Consider the following 21,543-nt stretch of genomic DNA (forward strand, 5'->3'; position numbering starts at 1 on the left):
AAAATCAAGCAATGTAATCTATCACACTAATAGAAAAAGTAAAAAAAAATCATATGACCATCTCAACACAGGAGAGAGCATTTGGTAAAAATTAATACTCGTTCACAACTAAAAATCAGTGAACTAAATAAAAGAGAACTTTCTTAATCTGATAAAAGGTATCTATAAACACATACAAAGAAACTTCAATGGTGAACCATTAAAGCTTTCCCTCTGAAATTCTGTCACCATTTCAATTCAACATTATGCTACACGCTGGAAGTCCTAGGCAGTGTATTTTGGGGGGCTGGGGAGGGGGGAGACTTCACAAATGTTATGACCGTGTAGGAATTCCAAAAGTATACATAGGCAAATTGTTAAAACTAATAAGTGAATTCAGCTAGGTCAATGGCAAAAAAGGTCAATGTACAAAAATCAAGTATATTTGTCTACATAGCAACAAAAAATTATACTGCAGCAAAATCAAATACATAGAAATAAACATCTCTAAAATTTTTACCAAAAAAGTAGCAAAACATTAGCAACAAATATTTTCATCACAAATGGGTGCTGGACTTTCTCAAATGCCTTTTCTGCATCAATTGATAAGATCATGTGGTTCTTGTCTTTTGTTTTATTTATGCGGTGGATTACATTAATTGTTTCTCTAATGTTGAACCACCCCTGCATACCTGGTATGAATCCCACTTGGTCATGGTGATTTATTTTTTTGATATGTTGTTGAATCCTACGGGCTAGAATTTTGTTGAGGATTGTTGTGTGATATTGGTCTGTAATTTTTTTGTGTGGTGTCTTTACCTGGTTTAAGTATCAGGGTTATGCTGGCTTCACAGAATGAGTTTGGGAGTATTTCATCCTCTTCTGTGCTCTGAAACACCTTTAGCAGTCGTGGTGATAACCTGTCTCTGAAAGTCTGGTAGAGTTCTCCAGTGAAGCTGTCAGAGCCAGAGCTTTTTTTTTGTTTTGGGGAGTTTTTTAATTACCTTTTCAATCTCTTCTTTTGTTACAGGTTTATTTAGTTGTTCTACCTCTGTTTGTGTTAGTTTAGGTTGGTAATGTGCTTCTAGAAATTTGTCTATTTCCTCTAGGCTTGCCAATTAGTTAGAGTACAATTTTGCATAGTATTCTGTTATGATTCTTTTAATTTCAGTTCGGTCTGTTGTGGTATCGGCCGTCTCATCTCTTCTTTGGGTTATTTGCTTCCTCTCCTGTTTTTCTTTTGTCAGTTTGGCCAGTGGTTTATCGATTTTGTTGATGTTTTCCAAAACCAGCTTTTGGTATTGTTAACTCTTTCAACTGTTTTTCTATTCTTTATTTTATTTACTTCTGCTCTAATTTTTACTATTTGCTTTCTTTTGGTGCCCGAGGGCTTCTTTTGCTGCTCTCTATTTGTTTGAGTTGTAGGGTTAATGTTTCGATTCTGACGCTTTCTTCTTTTTCGACGTGTGCATTTATTGCTATAAATTGACCTGTGAGCACTGCTTCTGTGTCCCAAAGGTTCTGGTAGGATGTGTTTTCATTCTAATTTTATTCTCTTAATTTCTTTATTCAGTCCTTGATTTCTTCTATGATCCAGCAGTTTTTGAGCAAAATGTGGTTCGGTTTCCATGTGTTTGGTTTTCTTTTCCCTTGCTTTTTCTGTTATTGATCTCTACGTTTATGGCTTTATGGTCAGAAAAGATGCTTTGTAATATTTTGATGTTTTGAATTCTGTTAAGGCTCGCTTTGCGGCCTAATATGTGGTCTGTTCTGGAGAATGTTCCATGTGCATTAGAAAAGAATGTACACTTGACTGCTGTTGGGTGGAGTGTTCTGTATATGTCTACGAGATCAAATTGGTTGACTGTGGCATAATTATTGACAGGTATGAGTTTATTGCTGTCATCTTGATGTATTTTCTTTCTGTGTTGCTGAGTTTATTTGTTCCACTTAATTTTCTTTGCTGAGTCGTTTTTCTTTATGTATTTTCTTTTCATCCTTTTCATTGTTGTTGATATTGTATTTGCTGAATCTTTATGTTTTTCTGCTTTTTTATTTTGACATGTGGGACTGTTAGTTTCCATTGTGGCTAACTTAATATTTACCTCCATTTTTGTAAGTTTAAACTAATCTTTCATTTCTTTATATTGACTTGATTTCCTCGTATAAAAGATCTATGACTACATTATTTAGACCTTCTTTTCTATTTTCGTGTTTTTATCTTTTACATATTGATGTCTGTTTCCCTAACTGCAGTGTTTCAGCTTTGATTTATTTTTGTGACTTCCCTATCTGGGTTGATATCTGGTTATTCAGTCCTGTGTTCTAGTCTTGGGTGGTTACTGATTATCTAACCAGAGGGCTCCTTTTAGTATTTCTTATAATTTTGGTTTGGTTTTTACAAATTCCCTAAACTTCTATTTATCTGGAAAATACCCTAATTTCGCCATCATATCTGAGAGACGGTTTTGCTGAATACATAATTCCTGGCTGGCAATTTTTTTCCTTCAAGGCTTTTATACATGTCATCTCATTGCCTTCTTGCCTGCATGGTTTCTGCTGAGTAGTCCAAGCTTAGTCTTATTGACTCTCCTTTGCAGATGACTTTTTGTTTATCCCGTCACCCTTAAAATTCTCTTTATCTTTGGCTTTCACAAGTTTGATTATAATGTCTTGGTGACTTTCTTTTGGCATCTACCTTGTGTGGAGTTCGATGAGCTTCCTGGAGAGGTCTCTTCCCATCTTTCAGGATACCAGGGAAGTTTTCTGTCGATAAATCTTCAACAATTCTCTCTGTATTTTCTGTTATTTCCACCCCCGCCCCCACCGCCCACCATTCTGGTACTCCAATTATTCTTGGACCCCTGTTGCGGGTGGCCAGGTGGAGTGGATGGAGCCACCAGTCCTCAGACCCCTGATGTGGGTAGGTGAGGACGCTGCTTAATGGGCAGGGTGGTGTCAAATGTCATGAACCTGCCACTCTCCCTTTAGCTGATATAGTTGAAAATAGGCTTCAGGTATGTACTCTTTTGTACTGTGCTAATGAGGGCCTATGCTGTTGAAATGGGCCCACACAGGTCTATGCAGGGATGAAATGCATTCAAAGGTCATGGGCCCCTTATACCTGTGCCTAGGCAAAGGGGTTGTGCCTTCCCTGAGCTTTCGGCTTAGGGGAGCTGGCAGGTTATTTTTTCCTGTTTGTTAATTTGTTCCCTCTCCAAAGCTGGGAGAATGGCTCAGGATGCACCATGGGTCCTACTTCTCGCCAGGGTATGGAGCAATTGCTGAAGCCACACTGGAACCCAGTGCAGAGCGGGGTGGGGGCGGGGGGCAAGGGGAGGTAGATGGGAAAGAGGTTCTTCCCAAAGGAGGTGTTTTTCTGATCCGCGCAGTAGGTTAAATACACGTACTTATTTTTTGCCGACTGGGTGTTGCTTCCGTAGACGTGATCAGAATCTCTGCCTCTTGGTCTCTCCTGTTGTGCAAAACTCATCCTGAGCACCACTGCTTGCTTCACCATGCAAACCAACCAACCCAGCCTGCAGCATGGCGGGGCCGGCCAGGTCAGGTCTGGCAACTCCTCGTTGCTTCCAAACTGTCTCCCTACCACCACCCCTCAGTCCAATTCCTCAACTTTGCCTTTGATGTTCAGTGATCCTAGACCGTCATATACAATCGATTCACTTGTTTTTTGTAATAAAAGGGACCACAGAAGCACCTGACTACTCTGCCGTCTTGGCCCTGCCTTGGCAACAAACATTTTTAAACTCTCAGTAGAGAGATATACATCATTAATGGACTAGAAGACTCAATATTGTAAATACGTCAATTCTCCCCAAACTGATCTATAAAGTCAATGCAACGTCAATCAAAATCCCTGTAAGTTCTTTGGAGAAACTAATAACCTCGTTTTAATATTTAAGTGGAAACGCAAAAGGTTAAGAATGAGGGCAATCTTGGAAAAGAAAAAAGCTGGAAGACTTACGTTACTGGACATCAAAACTTATTTTAAAGCTAAGTAATTAAAACAGTGAAGTACTGCCACAAAGATAAACAGACTAATGGAACCAAAGAGAGTCAAGAAATATATACACATTACTGATAATGACAAAGATGTTTTATCCAAAACAGAAAAAAATTAATCTTGACCTCTACCTTATACCATACACAAAAATAATTCCCAGATAAAACGTAGACCTAAATGTGAAAGGTAAAAAAAATACAGCTTTTAGAAAAAAACACTGGAGCATACCTTCATGACTTTGGGGTAGGCAAAGATTTCAAAACATTGCTAACAATAAAGAAAAAACTGGTAAATGGAACTACATTAAACTGGGAACTTTCCATCAAAAGGCACTACTGAAAGAGATTTAAAAAGCAACTCAGAGCAGACAGATCAAGTACAGATTTACGTAGGTGTGTGTGCATAAAGGCTTCATATCCAAACAACGCAAAGAATTCTTGCAAATCAGCAAGAAAAATACAGACAGCCTGATAGAAGGCACTTCACAAAAGGGAATATCCTAATGGCCGATAACCTGCAAAAGCCCTCTTTAAAGTGTTAAAAGGTAAAGACTTCGCTTTGAGGACTAATGTAGGCCTGATCCGAGCCATGATATTTTCAATTGCCTCATATGCATGCAAAAGCCGACAATGAATAAGGAAGAATGACAAAGAGCTAATGTCTCTGAATTATGGTGTTGGTGAAGAATGCTGCCAGAGGAACAAACAAATCTGTCCTGGGAGAATTACAACCAGAGCGTTCCTTAGAAACTAGGATGGCGAGACTTTGTCTCACGCAGTTTGGACATGTTATCAGGAGGAACCAGTCCAAAGAGAAGAACTTCAGGCTTGGTAAAGTAGAGGGTCAGCAAAAAAGAGGAAGAACTTCAATAAGATGGACTGACACAGAGGTGACAACGGTGGGTTCAAGCACAGCAACAATTGTGAAGATGACGCAGCAGTGTTTTATTCTGCTGCTATGAGTTGGAACCAACTCAAGGGCGCTTAACAGCAAAAACAATACGCAGATGTGAAGCCGCCCTACTTGAGCAGTTATCAGGAAACACAAAACAGAATTCCAAAGCAATGCTACTATGATCCCACAAGAATAGCAAAACCACAAAAGACAGACAACACCAGTGTTTGCAAGAAAGTGGAATTTCTGGAATATTCATTTACTGCCAATGGGAACGCAAACACTTTGGAAAACGGTTTGATAGTATCTAAACTTATACATAAGCATGCTCTATCACTCAGATAGGTAAAACTAATGTATAGTCACAGAAGTCAGAAAAGTGGATACGTCTCGGGGGGGTGGCGTTAGAGAACGATGAAAAGGAACAGGAGGGGAATGTTCTAGGATGATGGAAATATTCTATATGTTAATCGGGATGACTATTATGTGAATATATACATTTGTCAAAATACAATGAGCTGTACACAGAAGATTTGTACATTTTATTGTACATAAATTATACCACAACAAAATACTGTTAGCATTTAAGTAACAGTCTAGTTTCTAGACCAGTGTTATGTAAAGCAGTCAGTCTACAAATTGTTTGCTAGGGTCCAAGACAAGATAAAGAACTTGCATCTGAATGTAAATCAACACACTGCTTCCTTCAAAGAGAAAGTCTTGCTATAAAAGCGGTATTAGCTGAACTAAACACTGGGTTAAACTCAACTGTATCAGCAGCTGACGGAGAGTCTAGTGAAAGCGCCTTACCTCGATCTGGACTGAAATGAGCAGTAGTCTAGAGAAACACCACAGAGGTGGCTAGGCTAGGGGAGGGAAAGGACTTTGGTGGGAGGAGACAGGGACCGAGAAAAATGAGAACATGCTAAAGTTCATGGGTTAAGTTAAGAGGTATTAATTAAAAATACTTTGGGGGAAAAAAAGGAGAAAGAAGAAACATTAAAAAACCAAGGCAATTTAAATAAAAAATAATAACATGACAGAACAAAGTACATCGATAAATACAAAACATAAATAGACTAAACTCACTGGTTAAAGGGCACAGATCAGATTATTTCAACTAACTAGTTATTTATTATCAAAAAGGTCTGCTTCCGTAAGGATTATAGCCTAGAAACCCCTGTGGGGCAATTCTACTCTGTCACATGGGATCACTATGAATTAGGATCAATTTGACAGGCACCTAACAACCTAATAACATTTTGTCAGTAATTACAACAGCAGTGTGTGAACTGAAAATGGTGAACCTCTGCAGTGTCATGTCCTAAGTGGCTTACTGCTGCCATCTACTGAACACAATGTTCATTACCACTTTGAGCAGCTTAATCTCATGAAAAAAGTCCTGATAAGCACATAAATCCCTAAACTGTAATCACTTCTGAACCTCCTTTAGCTAATGAGACAAAGATGGCTCTCTAAATTAAATGTGCGTCCTGCTCTACGTTTGTGCAACTTTAATTAAATACCTACTGGTAACAATGTTTATTTTTTCAAGTCATAGGTTTTTCTGAGTGTAAAAAATTACACTGACTAAAATCCATATGAAATTTAATATACCCACAAAGACTATCAATTTCCCATACAACCACTGGAATATCACATTTTATATACTAGGTAACAATGGGTCAGTCTCAACACATCATTTTGCTCATATGGCATTTTGTCCACATTACTTGCAATGTTTCCTAAAACATAAAGTCCCCAAAACAGTTCTAGCCAGCATCTCAAATAAACCACTAATATTTTATATTGTCTTTTCTTTAATGTTACCTCATTCAACTTCACTGACTTCATTTATCTTTTTCTTTCTAAAAATTTAAATTTCCATAAGAAAAACATGTACATCAAGAATTCCCCATCAACAAATGAATGGATAAACAAATTACGGTACACAGACACAATGGACTACCACACAATGATAAAGAACAATGAGGAATCTGCGAAACATCTCACAACATGGATGAATCTGGAGGGCATTAGAGTGAAATAAGCCAATCACAAAAGGACAAATCCTGTATGAGACCACTGTTGTAAAAACTCAAGAAAAGGTTTACACACAGAAAAAAAAACCTTGGATGGTTACTAGAATGGGAAAGGATAAGGAGGAGAAATCACTAACTAGGTAGCAGTCAAGTGTTAACTTTGATGAAGGGAAAGACAGCGCACCATACAGGGGGAGGCAGCACAACATGACCAAGGCAAGGTCATAGAAGCTTCAGAGACACATCCAAACACCTTGAGGGGCTCAGGGCTGAGGACCATGGTCTGGGGAGACATCGTCAATTGACATAACATAGTTCATAAAGAAAATGTTCTACATCCTGCTTTGGTGAATACCATCTAGAGTCTTAAAAGTTTGCAAGCAGCCATCTAAAATATATCTGTCGGTCCCATCACATTCGGAAAGGAGAATGAAGAAAACCAGGCTCAAGAAAAATGTAAGTCCAAAGGACTAATGGACCACAGCCTCCACTAGCCTGAGTCCCTAACTAGGTGGTGCCTGGCTACTAGAGATCACAATAGAGGGTCCCAGACAGAGTGGGAGAAAATGTAGAACATTCAAATTCACACACACACAAAAAAAAGACTTACTGGTCTCACAGAGACTGGAGGAACCCCCAAGACTATGGCCCCTGGACACCCTGCTAATTCAGAACTGAAGCCACTCCCAAAGTCCACCTTTCAGCCAAAGGTTAGACAGGCCTATAAAAGAAACAGTAACATGTGAGGAATGTGCTTCTTCATTCAATCAAGTATACAAGACCAAATGAAAACGCCTGCCCAAAAGCAAAGACGAGAAAGCAGGAAGGGACAGGAAAACTAGATGAAGGGACACAGAAAACCAGGGGTAGAAAGGGAAAGGGGAAGAGTACTGACACATTGCAGGGACTGCAACCAATGTCACAAAACAATTTGTGTGTGAATTTTTGAATGAAAAGCTAATCGGCAGTATAAACTTTCACCTAAAACACATTAAGATTTTAAACACACACAGAAAAAGAATGATAGCTAATGAATTGATAGCTTGGGCTAATCTGTTGCAAAGGACCTCTCTGAAGAGTTAAAAAGCAAAGATGTCATTTCAAGAACTAAGGTTCACCTGACCCAAGCTATGGTATTTTCAAATGCCTCATATGCTTGCAAAAGCTGAACAAAGAATAACAGAGACCAAAGAAGAACTGATGTGTTCAATTATGGTGTTGGTGAAGAATACTGAATATACCATGTGCTGCCAGAAGAACAAACAAATGTGTCCTGGAAGAAGTATAGCCAGAGTGCTCCTTAGAAGTCCCGCAGAATGCTCCTTCAATTCACGTACTTTGGACATGTTATCAGGAGAGGCCAGTCCCTGGAGATGGACACAAGGACATCATGCTTGGTAACATAGAGAGTCAGGAAAGAGAAGACCCTCAACAAGATAGACTGACACAGTGGCTGCAATGATGAGCTGAAGCATAGCAACAACTGTGAAGATGGCACAGGACCAGGCAGTGTTTCATTCTGTTGTACACAGGGTTGCTACGAATCAGAACCAACTCAACAGCACCTAACAATAACAACAACAGTAATATCATCATGAAAGAATTTTGTAAGCAAAAGTTGTCTATCAGGATACTTGTCCAGAGTGACTAAAAAGCCTTTTCATCAATGAGCAATTTCTAAAAATCCGGAAAACGCAACCATGCCTCTAGTGAAAAAACAGCGTATTTTTTCAGAACGCATCTCAAGTAAACTATTTCAGAAGACAACTGATGCCAGACTGAAAATACATGGTAAAAATGATTATCTCCAAATTAATTTTATATGTTTAACACAATGCCAATCAAAATCCAAACAATTTTTTTTGGTGTATGTTTATGACAGGAGAATTTGACAAAATAATTCTAAAGTTCACTACATAAAAAAGCAATGTTTTTCACAATTACCTAGCTTGGCATTTAGGTTTGCAATAGCAAACTGCTCTTTAAAACGACAATGCCATGGTTTAATGAATAAAATGGAAAAATCTAAGAACTCCTGAGGTCTCTCCTCTGTCAACTACAAGTACATAAAAAACAAGTATAGTATGAGTATAAAGGGACACTCCGGCTATCCCAGTCTCAGCTTTAGGAAAGATAAGTGATACTCCAGGAACTAGTTAAGAAACAGAACTTCAAACTCACTGCCACTCAATTCTTGCCTGAAAGATGTACAATCCAGTCATTAATTAGCAGCACACAAAACCAGACAATAGAGCTTTGTACCTGGACTGCACTATATAGGCACTCTACAGAGTGCTCTATCCACTAGATGTCAGTAGTACCTCTCAAAGGTTGACCACCCTCTTAGTCATCTAGTGCTGCTATAAGAGAAATGCCACAAGTGGATGGCTTTAGCAAAGAGAATTTTACTCTCTCACAGTTGAGGAGGCTAGAAGTCCAATTTAAGGTCCCAGCTCCAGGGGAAGGCTTTCTTTCTCTGTCGGTTCCGGAGGAAGGTCCTTGTCATCAATCTTTCCCTGGTCTAGGGGCTTTTCAGTGCGGGGGCCCTGGATCCAAAAGACACACGCTCCTGGTTCTGCTTTCTAGGTGCTATCAGGTCCCCCGTCTCTCTGTTCACTTCTCGCTTTTCTATCTCAAAACAGATTGATTCAAAATACAACCTAATGTTACAGATTGAGTCCTGCTTCATTAACATGACTGTGGCTAATCCCACCTCATTAATATCAGAGGGGTAGGATTTATAACACATCAGATGACAAAATCGTGGGCAATCACACAGTACTGAGAATCACGGCCAGCCAAGTTGACACACATTTTTTGGTGACAAAATTCAATCCATAACAACAACTAAAAACGTCTCCAGACATTACCCTCCTTCCCCCCACTTTGGGACCCAATAGCCTAGCCTAATCTGACCAATATAGTCTGTATATATGCATGTATCATATGAGTCAGAATCAACTTGATGACAATGAGTTTGGTTTCTTTTTAATTATAAATATATGTGTGTGTAAGAGTATATTTAAGCAAAGTCTACATGCTTTATTATGTACAGCTGCGGTTAGGTACCATCGAGTCAATTTAGATTCACACCTTATGTGACAGAGAAGAACTGCTCCATGGGGTTTCCTAGGCTGTAATTTTTATAGGAGCTGATCACCAGGTCTTTTTTATGTGGAACAGCTGGTAGGTTCGAACTGCCAACCTTTCAGTTAGCAGCCAAGCACTTAACTGCTGTGCCACCAGGGCTCCTTTATTATGTACCAGGGTCATATATTTTGTGCACCCGTAACAAATAACACAGGACACATCTAAATAAAATGGAAGGCATATACAGAGTTACTGCACCAAAAAGAGCTGGTCGACATTCAACCATTTCAGGAGGTAATATATGATCAAGAATCGATGGTACCTGTCATGGATTGAATTGTGTCCCCAAAAAACATGTGTATCAATTTGGCTAGGCCATGATTCCCAGTATTATGTGACTGTCCATCGTTTTGTCATTTGATATGATTTTCCTACGTGCTTTAAATTCTATCACTATGATGTTAATGAGACAGATTAGTGGCAGTTATGCTGATGAGACCTACAAGATTAGACAGTGTTTTAAAGCCAAACTCTTTTGAGATATAAAAGAGAGAAGTGAGCAGAGAGATGGGGGACCTCATGTCACCAAGAAAACAGCGCCAAGAGCAGAGCGCATCCTTTGACCCCTGGGCTACTGAGTGGAGAAACTCCTAGTCTAGGGGAAAACTGATGATAAGAACCTTCCTCCAGAGCCTCCAAAGAAAGCCTTCTCCTGGAGCCGATGCCCTGATTTTGGACTTCTAGCCTACTACACTGTGAGAGAATAAACTTGTTTGTTAAAGCCATCCACCTGTGGTATTTCCATTATAGCAGCACTAGATGACTACGACAGTACAGAAGGAAGAAATCCAAACTGCACTGAAAGCATTGGAAAAAAAAACAAGGCTCCAGGAATTGACAGAATGAATACAAATTTAGATTCTTCAACAAATGGATACAACGCTGAAAGCGTTCACTCATCTATGCCAAGAAATTTGGAAGACAGCTGCCTGGCCAACCAACTAGAAGAGATCCCTATTTGTGCCTTTTTTTTTAGTTATCTAGTGTTGCTATAACAGACATACCACAAGTGGATGGCTTTAAAAAACAGAAATTTGTTTCCTCACAGTTTAGGAGGCTAGAAGTCTGAATTCAAGGTGCTGGCTCTAGGGGAAGGCTTTCTCTCTACCTTGGCTCTGGAGGAAGGTCCTTGTCTCTTTGAGCTTCTGCTGCTAAGTGATCTCTCTTCCCCCATCTCTGCTTGTAGTTTGCTTGTTTAATCTCTTTATATCTCAAAAGAGACTGACTCAAGATACACTCTACACTAATCCTGCCTCATTAACATAACAAACAGAACCCATTCCCAAATGGCATTATAACCACACACACAGAGGTTAGGATTTATAACACATATATTTGGGGGACACAATTCAATCCATGACAGTGCCCATTCCAAAGAAAGGTGATCCAACAATGTGGAAATTATCAAGCAGTATCATTAATATCAGCAAGGAAATTTTTGCTGAAGGTAATTAAAAACATCTGCAGCCACACATCAACAAAGAACTGCCAGAAATTCAAGCCGGATTCAAAAGTGGACGTGGAATGAGGATATCACTGCTGATGTCAGGTGGATCTTGGATGAAAGCAGAGAACACCAGAAAGATGTTTACTTGTGTTTTACTGACTATGCAAAGGCCTTGACTGTGTGGATCATAACAAATTATGGATAACATTGCAAAGATTGGGAATTCCAGTACACTTCACTGTGATCATGCAGAACCTGTACAGAGACCAAGAGGCAACCTTTTGAACAGAACAAGGAATACCGTGGGGTTTAAAGTCAGGAAAGGTGAGTGTCAGGATTGTATCCTTTCACAATACTTACTCAATCTCTATGTTGAGCAAATAATCCAAGAAGCTGGACTATACAAAGAAGAATGGGGCATCAGGATTGGAGGGAAACTCATTAACAACCGCGATATGCAGATGACACAATCTTCCTTGCTGGAAGTAAAGAGGACTTGAAGCACTTACTGATAAAGGTCAAAGACTACAGTATGGATTACACCTCAACATAAAGAAAACAAAAAATCCTCACACTGGACCAATAAGCAGCATCATGATAAATGGAGAAAATACTGAAGTTGTCAAGGATTTCATTTTACTAGGATCAACAACACCCATGAAAGAAGTAGTCAAGAAGTCAAATGACATATTGCATTAGGCAAATCTGATACAAAAAACCTCTGCAAAATCTTAAAAAGCAAAGATGTCGCTTTGATGACAAAAGTGCACCTGACCCAAGCCATCGCATTTTCAATAGCCTCATATGCACGCAAAAGCTGGACAATAACAAAGGAAGCCCAAAAAAGAAACCGATATATTTGAACTTAGGTGCTGGTGAAGAACACTGAATATACCATAGACTTTGTAAAATGGAAAGAGGACTGGTGGCACTGTAGTTAAAGCACCTGACTGCTAACCAAAAGGTCGGCAGTTCAAACCTACCAGCCACTCCACGGGAGAATGATGTGGCAGTCCGCTTCTGTAACCCTATGGAGCGGTTCTACTCTATCCTACAGGGTGGCTATGAGCTGGAATTGACTCAACAGCAGTGGGTTTGGGTTTTTTGGTTTTCGTGTAAAATGGTAGCAGTAGCAACAGAACCTGTCTAACTTCAGGTGGAATGATGAGAATCAAGATCAGCACAAAGCTTATTCCTATGAGGTGGAGGTCAGACATACCTTCACTCTCCAACCTTTTTACCAATTCTAATATCAGCCATCTCCCTACAGCACTCTACTTTTCTCCTGGGTTTGATAATCCATTTCAATGGCCACACAGGACTCCCAGATCATACTTACAGTTAAGTGGTTTATTAAGGAAGTAACTCAAGATTGGGATCAAGAAGCAGGTAGGCAAAATCTGGAAGGCTCTCGGAAGAGCACGTCCCTCCCTTCTTCCGTGTAGGACAGCTCTCTCAGCTCCTCTTAGCCGTGCAAGCAAGCAGGCCCTTTTCTCTGCCTTGTATGCCCCGTCTCAGCTGTGCTGGCCTCCTCTCAGCCCCCTGAAGACAGGCTTCCTCTCAGCCTCCTCAGAACAGGCTTTTCCTCAGTCACCTCAGGATAGGCCTCCTCTTAGTCCCCTGAGGACAGACCCTGTGCCTGTGGCCTCCCTGCCGTCAGCCTCTCCAATGCTGACTGACCCAGCTCATAGACACTGTAGCAATTTTGTTTAGCTCCCTTTTAGGTGCATTCCTAGGAACAGGTTTCTGCCGTCAGAACCAACTCTATGACAGGCTCCCTTCCAGTCCTGTAGCTGCTGGCTCTGCTGTAGTCTCTTCCAGCCCTCTCACCATCTTCAGCATTACAGCCTTTGACCTGTGTTACAGCTTTTTAGAAGGTTCTTTTCCTCCTCTCTCTCTCTGCTTCTTCTTTCTTCATGCCTTTATCTCCCTTTCCTGATTCTTTCTTTCTTCTTTCTGTCTGTCAACCTCTGTGGGGCTGGCTGCATATATAAGCAAACTCCTGGTCGATTTCAAGGCATGGCCCTCCCACCAGGGCCATGAACTGACCAATCCCTTCTCATTAAGTCACAGATACTTCATTTGCATAGTAGGCTATGGTCACTTCATTTGCATATCGACCAATCCCTGCACAGTGTGCAAAACAGACCAATCACAGTGCAGGTTGCAGTGCGAGGCCAGAGAAAAAGTACCAAACTACAACTTGTTTATAGCTTACCCAGGAAGTGTCAACCAACCTGGACAAAAGTAACAAACCCTCTGGGGTAGAAAACTAGGACAATGGTAACTCCTTAGGGCTTGGGAAAATCTCTGAAGCTGTTTTTCCAAAGAACCAAGGCAAAAGGCCACATGAAGGAACTCATTTCACTACAGACTGCCTGAAGAATGAATAAATCTGTCTCGGAGGAAGTACAGCCAGAATGTTCCTTAGAAGCAAGGATGGTGAGATTTCATCTTGCTTACTGTGGACACGAGCACTGGTGGTGCAGTGGTTAAGAGCTCGGCTGATAACCAAAAGGTCAGCAGTTCAAATCCACCAGCCGCTCCCTGGAAACCCTATGGGGCAGTTCTACTCTGTCCTATAGGGCAGTTCTACTCTGTCCTATAGGGTCGCTATAAGTTGGAATTGACTTGACGGCAACAGGTTTGGCTTTTTTTGGTAATCCCTGGGAAAGTCATTGTGATTGTTAAGGTTGTGTATCAACTTGGCTAGGCCATAATTCTCAGTGGTCTGCCAGTTATGATATAGTTTGGCAGTCATATAATGATGTGATCACCTCCATGATGGGATCTGCCGTGAGAACTAATCAGTTGAAAGGATGTTTCCTTAGGGATGTGGCCTGCATCCAATATAGGTGAACTTTCTGGAAGGCTCGCGGACTTTTATTTGCTCTGGGTTCTCCAGCTGGCTCCTATTCGTCTGACCTCCAGTTCTTGGGACTTGACCCAGCAGCTAACCTGCTGCCTTGCCTGCCAATCTTGGGATTCGTCAGTCTCCACAGCCTATGAGCCAGTGGCCTGATGTCTGACCTGCCAATCTTGGGTTCACCAGCTCCTGCAGCATGTGAATCAGAAGGCTTCAGCCTGACCCATGGACTTGAGACTTTTCAGCCTCTACAACCGTGTGAGCCATTTCTTTGACATAAATCTCTCTCTCTATGTGTGTATGTGTATGTATTTATGCACTTTACTGGTTTTGCTTCTCTAGAGAATCCAGCCTAAGACAGACATCATGCTTGATAAAGTAAAGGGTCAGCAAGAAAATGGAAGACCTTCAATGAGGTGGACTGACAACAGTGGCTGCAACAATGAGCTCAAACATACCTACTACTGTGAGGATGATGCATAATCAGGCAACATTTTGTTCTATTATACATAGGGTCACAAGGAGTTGGAAATGACTCAATGACACCTAACAGCTGACTAATGTGAATTTCCATTTCTCAGATTAGAAAAGTTAATTCATAAACTAAAAAAAATTTAATCACTATCACAAGTCTATTATAAAGTAAACAAAATATTATAAAAGGGTATATAAATCCATACATACTATGCTGTTCAACTCAGAAGACTCATAGCTCCCAACTGGATGCACATTTCCAATGGGCTCCAAGCCCTCTTCGTCCCACATGTATGTTCCATCAGAGCTATCAGATGGAGAGAGTTCAAAGGAAGAACCAGCTCTATAATCTGTATCTGGTGAAATCAAGTTATTTCCAGGTGTATGCTTTGTACAGTCATTGTCTTCAATTGATTTAAAAAAGAGAGAGAAAGAGAGAAGGCAGTTATTAATTCACAAAAATATCATTTCTCTGGTTCTAAAAATATAAGTTCTAATAATTTGATCTATTATAGCAAAAAGGTTGGCAAAAAATTCTTAACTGTAGCATTTTCTAAATTCTAATAAAAAATTAAAAATCAAGATGCAAAATCTCAAAGATAACCTACTGAAAGATTTTCCAGTAGATGTAAAGAAAATTCATTTAACCATCTTTCACTTCTAAAATATTCCTAGAAAAATAGTCTCATATTCTTTTAATATTTCCCAATTATTTACTTTTAACCTGGTAACACCCCTCCTCTGTAACTATAAAACCAAAACCAAAAACAAAACCAAACCCATTGCCGTCTAGTTGATTGACCCATTAATTATAAAGACTATTAGATAAGAAATCTAACTCCTCCTTTAAAAAATATAAGTTTCCTGGGATAAAAAAAATTCATTATATTGGACATAACCTACACAATCTCATTTATCCTCTGTTATAGCTTTGCTCTTAGCATATAGCGACAATCTACTACCCTAAAAGAAGAGATGGTTGTATGGAATGCCACTGGTGGGGCAAAGTGGGGGAAAAAAAAATAATTTTGAAGCACTATGTACACTAAATAGAAGTAACCCTGTACATGACAGCCAAGAAGAGGTGAGGAAAGGCTTGTTAGGCGAAGCGTGTTGTTACTGATATCATTATTGTTATGACAACAAAAGTTACTGAGCAAGAAGATAAATGTTGCCCTATTTCAATTTTATTTAGATCCATCCCTCCTTCTAACAGTCATTTAATATGGACTGTGAAATTGATAGTGCCTTGGTATTTATCAGAAGATAATCCTAAATATAAATTCAGTTATAAAAAATTCTAGAAGAAAACAAACTTAAATATTAATATTTACCAGCCACACTTATAGCTATCCATTCATCAGTTTTATGGAAAGATTTTTCATTTTCCTTGGGGGAATCAAATATATCCTTTGGCGGTACATTTTCATGCTTTTCTTCCTTGAGAGAAATTTCCTCTGGAGTTATCTGAGTTCTGTTAGAGTCTTCAATATCTATAAAATCATCACTAAAGTCTTCACTTAAATCATTCTTATCAGAAGATGACAAAGAAGACAAAGAAATATCATCCACATCATCACTCAGATATCTAATTTTAGCATCAGTCTTTATGGTCTGGTCATTTCCTGTTCTATAACCATCATTTTTAATTAGTTCTTGCTCCTTATTAGCAGCTCTGTCATTAGCCAAAACTGTAGCATGTTCCTCTATACACTTGTCAGCAGGTGCATTTTTATTACCATCAACTGTGATACTCCCAGCAAATGGAGGTCTATTGGATTTCAGCAAAGAGGGATGCATCATCCTATAACCCAAAGTGGAAGTCATACTGGATCCATTGGGTAAAACCACCTTCTTTCCACCAGCTGGATAAGGCCGATTAAATCCATACCCTAAATGTTCATTCCCATTGAGTACTTCCGACTGCCGGGAATTTCTTGTTAGCATACTTGACCTCAGAGGCACTCTAATGTGGAGCTGTTGGTTCTGATAAGGCTTAGTAAGATCTCCAGCTCTGTTGAAGGAACGTGATCTGGTTATAGATGAAGGTGGAAGGAATGAACTCTGAATGGAATGTGAAAAACTTTGTGACCTCACCATTTTTTCACAAGTAACAGACTTAATATTGTCTGGGGATTGTGCTAAGCTTTCTCCAGAGCTACTTCTGGTGGCACAGGAATTTGCTCTAGGCCTTTGCATGTTACCAGCTGAGCGACTTCCATAAAATCCATTCAACTGTGATTTGGGGGCACTGACTGAAGAATACGAAGTCCTTCCTAATAATGTACCTTTGGTGAATTTACCCAAATTAGATGGTCCAGACAAAGATTTCTGGTTTAACTCCTCTGTAGATGACACAAACACAGTGGATGGCTTTGTCACCTTTGAGGTAAGTACAGAGACACTTTTCAAACCTCCTTTTATCCTACTTTTATCAAACATTCCTTGAATAGGGGCATGTTTTTCAGGATCAATTAATCTATCACATGAATTTCGAGTATTGTTAGGTTCTCCAGCACTCTGTTCACTGAGTTGGTATTGGTTTGCCTTCCTCCAATTAAATGAATGGGACAAGAGACAATCTGAGCCATTATTTTTTATGTAACTTTTGACATTACCACCCTTGGAAACTCCTAGTAAGCTAGCAGGTGTCCCATTTGGCATCGGCTGCAGTGTACTTCTTACGGATTTTGTTCCATACTTTGGCAACTTTGAACCCAAAAATGTCTTGATTGGTGTTTTTTCTTCCATGAGCTATAAAGTGCATTTGTCCTTAAAGATTGACAGACTCTGAGGAGGAAAAAAAAAAGTAGAGTCAGCATTCCTAAATAAGCACACTTACAAAGATCATTACATAACATGAATACATATAATACTTATATAATTAGATGCAGCAAAGCCCAAACACTACTACTGATTCCTACAGGATTCTTAGATATTGAAGGCATTTATTAAATTAATAACATTACACTAGAATAAAGAACATTTTTTATAAACTTGGGTTACAGACGATGACATCCAAGTCCAGAAAAAATAAAATCAGACTATCCAATTTGACTGTAATAATAAATAAATAACTGTCACCGAAGGCACAACAATCTATTCACCTGGAGCAACTGAGGAAGAAGGGAAGTCTGGAATAGGAGGAGGATAGGGATCCCTCTATGAACAACTGCCTCCTTTGCTACCATTACTGAACATTGTGACCAAAGATCCCACAGCAGAATCCTGATCAAAACAGGGAAAATGCAGAACACAACTTCAAATTCTCATGGACTCTAGGCTTTCTGGAGCCATGGAGGTTGGATGAACACCTGAAGGTACTGCCTTGAGACAATATTTAAACCTTAAACCAAAAATATCCCCTGAAGTCATCTTAAAACCAACAATAGTTTAGCTTAACTAATAAAAAAATGTCTGCCTTGAGCATTATACTCTTTTAAGAACTATCTATATGGGATCAAATTGACAAAAGCAACTTGAAAGGTTAGATATGAACCTTAGGGCCAGTGAGTTTATGTCAATGACAGAGGAACAACTCAAAAGGAGCGTGAGAATGGTTGCACAACTGAAAGAATGTAATCAATGTCACTAAATTGTATGTGTAGAAACTGTTGAACTGGCATACATTTTGCTGTGTATATCTGCCACAACAACAAAATAAGTAAAATTTAGAAAAAAAATAAGTACTTCTACAGTACATCTTCTAATTTCTAATTATTTTTCCCCTTTGGGTAATAGTCTCTCCTTTAAAGTTAAGAAGATATGATCTCATTTTCTCAAAAAGTACACATGATCTTATAAAAACTAGAATACATTTAAAAATCTTAATTATTAAAGCCACAGGAAAGATGTGGTAGGAATAGAATAGCAACAAAAGAAAAAAATTCTTCTAAAGGGTAGGGATATCAACAGTCATTTTAAGCAACCATCTTAAAAGAATTTGCACCTACTAACATAAACAGACACTACAGTTATTGTCAGGATGGGAGTTCTAATAATTTAATAAACAAAGTTGATTAGTCTATTAATTTCAAGTTCTCAAATTTACTTTAAAAGTAATACAAACTGCAAACACAAAATATGTTCAACGCACAAACACAAAGAGCATAAAACTAGAAACAACCAGTGTCTCCGCTTTGAGTAGCTATTTAATAAATTACAACATACCATGTGGTGAGATTACAAAAATGCACTAGAAATATAAAACGTCTGACCTAACAATAAGTCAAATATAGTACGGTCACTACATGCTCACTGCGATTACAGTTGCCACTGAGTTGATTCCGACTCACGGTGACGCTACGTGTGCCAGAGTAGAACTGTGCTCCACAGGGTTTTTAATGGCTGATTTTTCAGAAATAAATAGGCAGGCCTTTCTTCTGAGGTACCTAGGAGTGGACTCAAATCTCCAACCTTTCCATTTGCAACTGAGGGTATTAATCATTTGCATCACCCAACCTCAGGGAACCTACAAATTTTCAAAAGTAGCGGCCAGACAAAGGTTCTGTACAATGTTGTACGGCTCCTACCTTACACTGCATGGAAACAGTAATGAGGAAAACAGGTAAGTCGGTAAAACTTAAAACTTTTAATAAGTGCCTTACAGTTTGGCTATGGGTATGATTTGACAGCACTGGAAAAGTCAAGGAAAACATATTGAGGACAAATCGTTTTTGAAACTTCAGCAAGAGGCAAAAGGAGCCACCAGGACTTGCCAACTTCCAAGGCACTATTGTGAGTTAAAGGAGTCCTGGTGGCACAGTGCTTAAAGCGCTGGACTGCTAATCGAAAGGTAGGCAATTCAAAATCACCAGTGGCTGCACAGGAAAGAGGTGTAGCAATCTGCTTCCCTAGAGATTTTACAGCCTTAGAAGTCCTATGGGGTCACTGTGAGTCAGAAAGGACTCAGCAGCAGTGGGTTTATTTTGTGTTGGGGGAAGATCTGAAACCCAAACAAATGCACAATACTCTTGGCAGAATGGAGCAAGCCTTGTACAAGACACTTAACAAGACCCAAAAAGAGACAAGAGAATCTGGAGCCCCAAGAGAACTCTTCCTCCAACACCACCTCATGCCCTTCAAATACAGAAAAGTAGATAACTAACAACATACACCCTCAGAAGGTGCACTGAGGTTGTATATAAAAGGAGAAGATAACAATGAGATTCCACTTCACTCCAACAAGGCTGGCATTAATCCAAAAAACACAAAATAATAAATGTTGGAGAGGATGTAGAGAGATTGGAACACTTATGCACTGCTGGTGGGAATGTAAAATGGTATAACCACTTTGGAAATCGATTTGGCACTTCCTTAAAAAGCTAGAAATAGAGCTACCATACAATCCAGCAATCCCACTCCTTGGAATATATCCTAGAGAAATAAGAGCCTTCACACGAACAGATATATGCACACCCATGTTCACTGTAGCACTGTTTAAAATGGCAAAAAGATGGAAACAACCAAGGTGCCCATCAACGGATGAACGAATAAATTATGGTATATTCACAAACGGAATACTACACATCAATAAATAACAGTGATGAATCTGTGAAACATTTCATAACATGGAGGAATCTGGAAGGCATTATGCTGAGTGAAATTAGTCAGATGCAAAAGAACAAATATTGTATAAACCCACTGCCTTCGAGCTGATTCCGACTCATAGCGCCAACCCTATAGGGCAGAGTAGAACTGCCCCATAGAGTTTCCAGGGGCGCCTGGTGGATTTGAACTGCTGACCTCTTAGTTAGCAGCTGTAGCACTTAAAACCACTACGCCACCAGGGTTTCCAAATATTGTATAAAACCACTATTACAAGAACTCGAGAAATAGTTTAAACAGAGAAGAAAATATTCTTTGATGGTTAAGAGAGGGGGAGGGAGAAGGATATTCGCTAATTAGATAGTAGATAAGTACTACTTTAGGTGACGGGAAAGGCAACACACAATACAGGCAAGGTCAGCACAACTGGACTAAACCAAAAGGCAGGAAGTTTCCTGAATAAACTGAATGCTTCGAAGGCTAGCATAGCAGGGGCGGGGTTTGGGGACCATGGTTTCAGGGGACATCTAAGTCAACTGGCATAATAAAATCTATTAATATTCTGCATCCCACTTTGGAGAGTGGCATCTGGGGCCTCAAACGCTAGCAAGCGGCCATCTAAGATGCATCAATTGTCTCAACCCACCTGGACCAAAGGAGAATGAAGAACACCAAGGACACAAGGTAATTACAAGCCCAAGAGACAGAAAGGGCCACATAAACCAGAGACTACATCAGCCTGAGACAAGAAGAACTAGATGGTACCTGGCTATAACCGATGATTGCCCTGGCAGGGAACACAACAGAGAACCCCTGAGGGAGCAGGACAGCAGTGGGATGCAGACCCCAAATTCACATAAAAAGACCAGACTTAATGGTCTGACTGAGACTAGAAGGACCCTGACGGTCATGGCCCCCAGACCTTCTGTTGGCCCAGGACAGGAACCATTCCCAAAGCCAACTCTTCAGACAGGGATTGGACTGGACAATGGGATGGAGAGGGATGATGGTGAGGAATGAGCTTCTTGGATCAGGTGGACACTTGAGACTATGTTGGCATCTCCTGCCTGGAGGGGAGATGAGAGGGTAGAGGGGTTAGAAGCTAGCAAAATGGACAGGA

General features: G+C 39.8%; 1 protein-coding gene across 4 annotated transcripts in view; it reads right to left on the reverse strand.

The window, feature by feature from the left end:
• The window catches only part of CCSER2 (coiled-coil serine rich protein 2), a 248,901-nt gene that overhangs the window by 181,660 nt on the left and 45,698 nt on the right, over positions 1 to 21,543 (reverse strand). For all 4 annotated transcript variants that reach the window (XM_049894609.1, XM_049894608.1, XM_049894610.1 and 1 more), the window contains exons 2-3: positions 16,211 to 17,666; positions 15,087 to 15,280 (exon numbers count right to left, since the gene is read on the reverse strand). In XM_049894609.1, the coding sequence (XP_049750566.1) occupies positions 15,087 to 15,280; positions 16,211 to 17,627 (1,611 nt within the window). In that variant the 5' untranslated portion in view covers positions 17,628 to 17,666. The remainder of the gene's footprint in view (positions 1 to 15,086; positions 15,281 to 16,210; positions 17,667 to 21,543) is intronic.

This window comes from Elephas maximus, chromosome 8, assembly GCF_024166365.1.
Source record: "Elephas maximus indicus isolate mEleMax1 chromosome 8, mEleMax1 primary haplotype, whole genome shotgun sequence".
NCBI lineage: Eukaryota > Metazoa > Chordata > Mammalia > Proboscidea > Elephantidae > Elephas > Elephas maximus.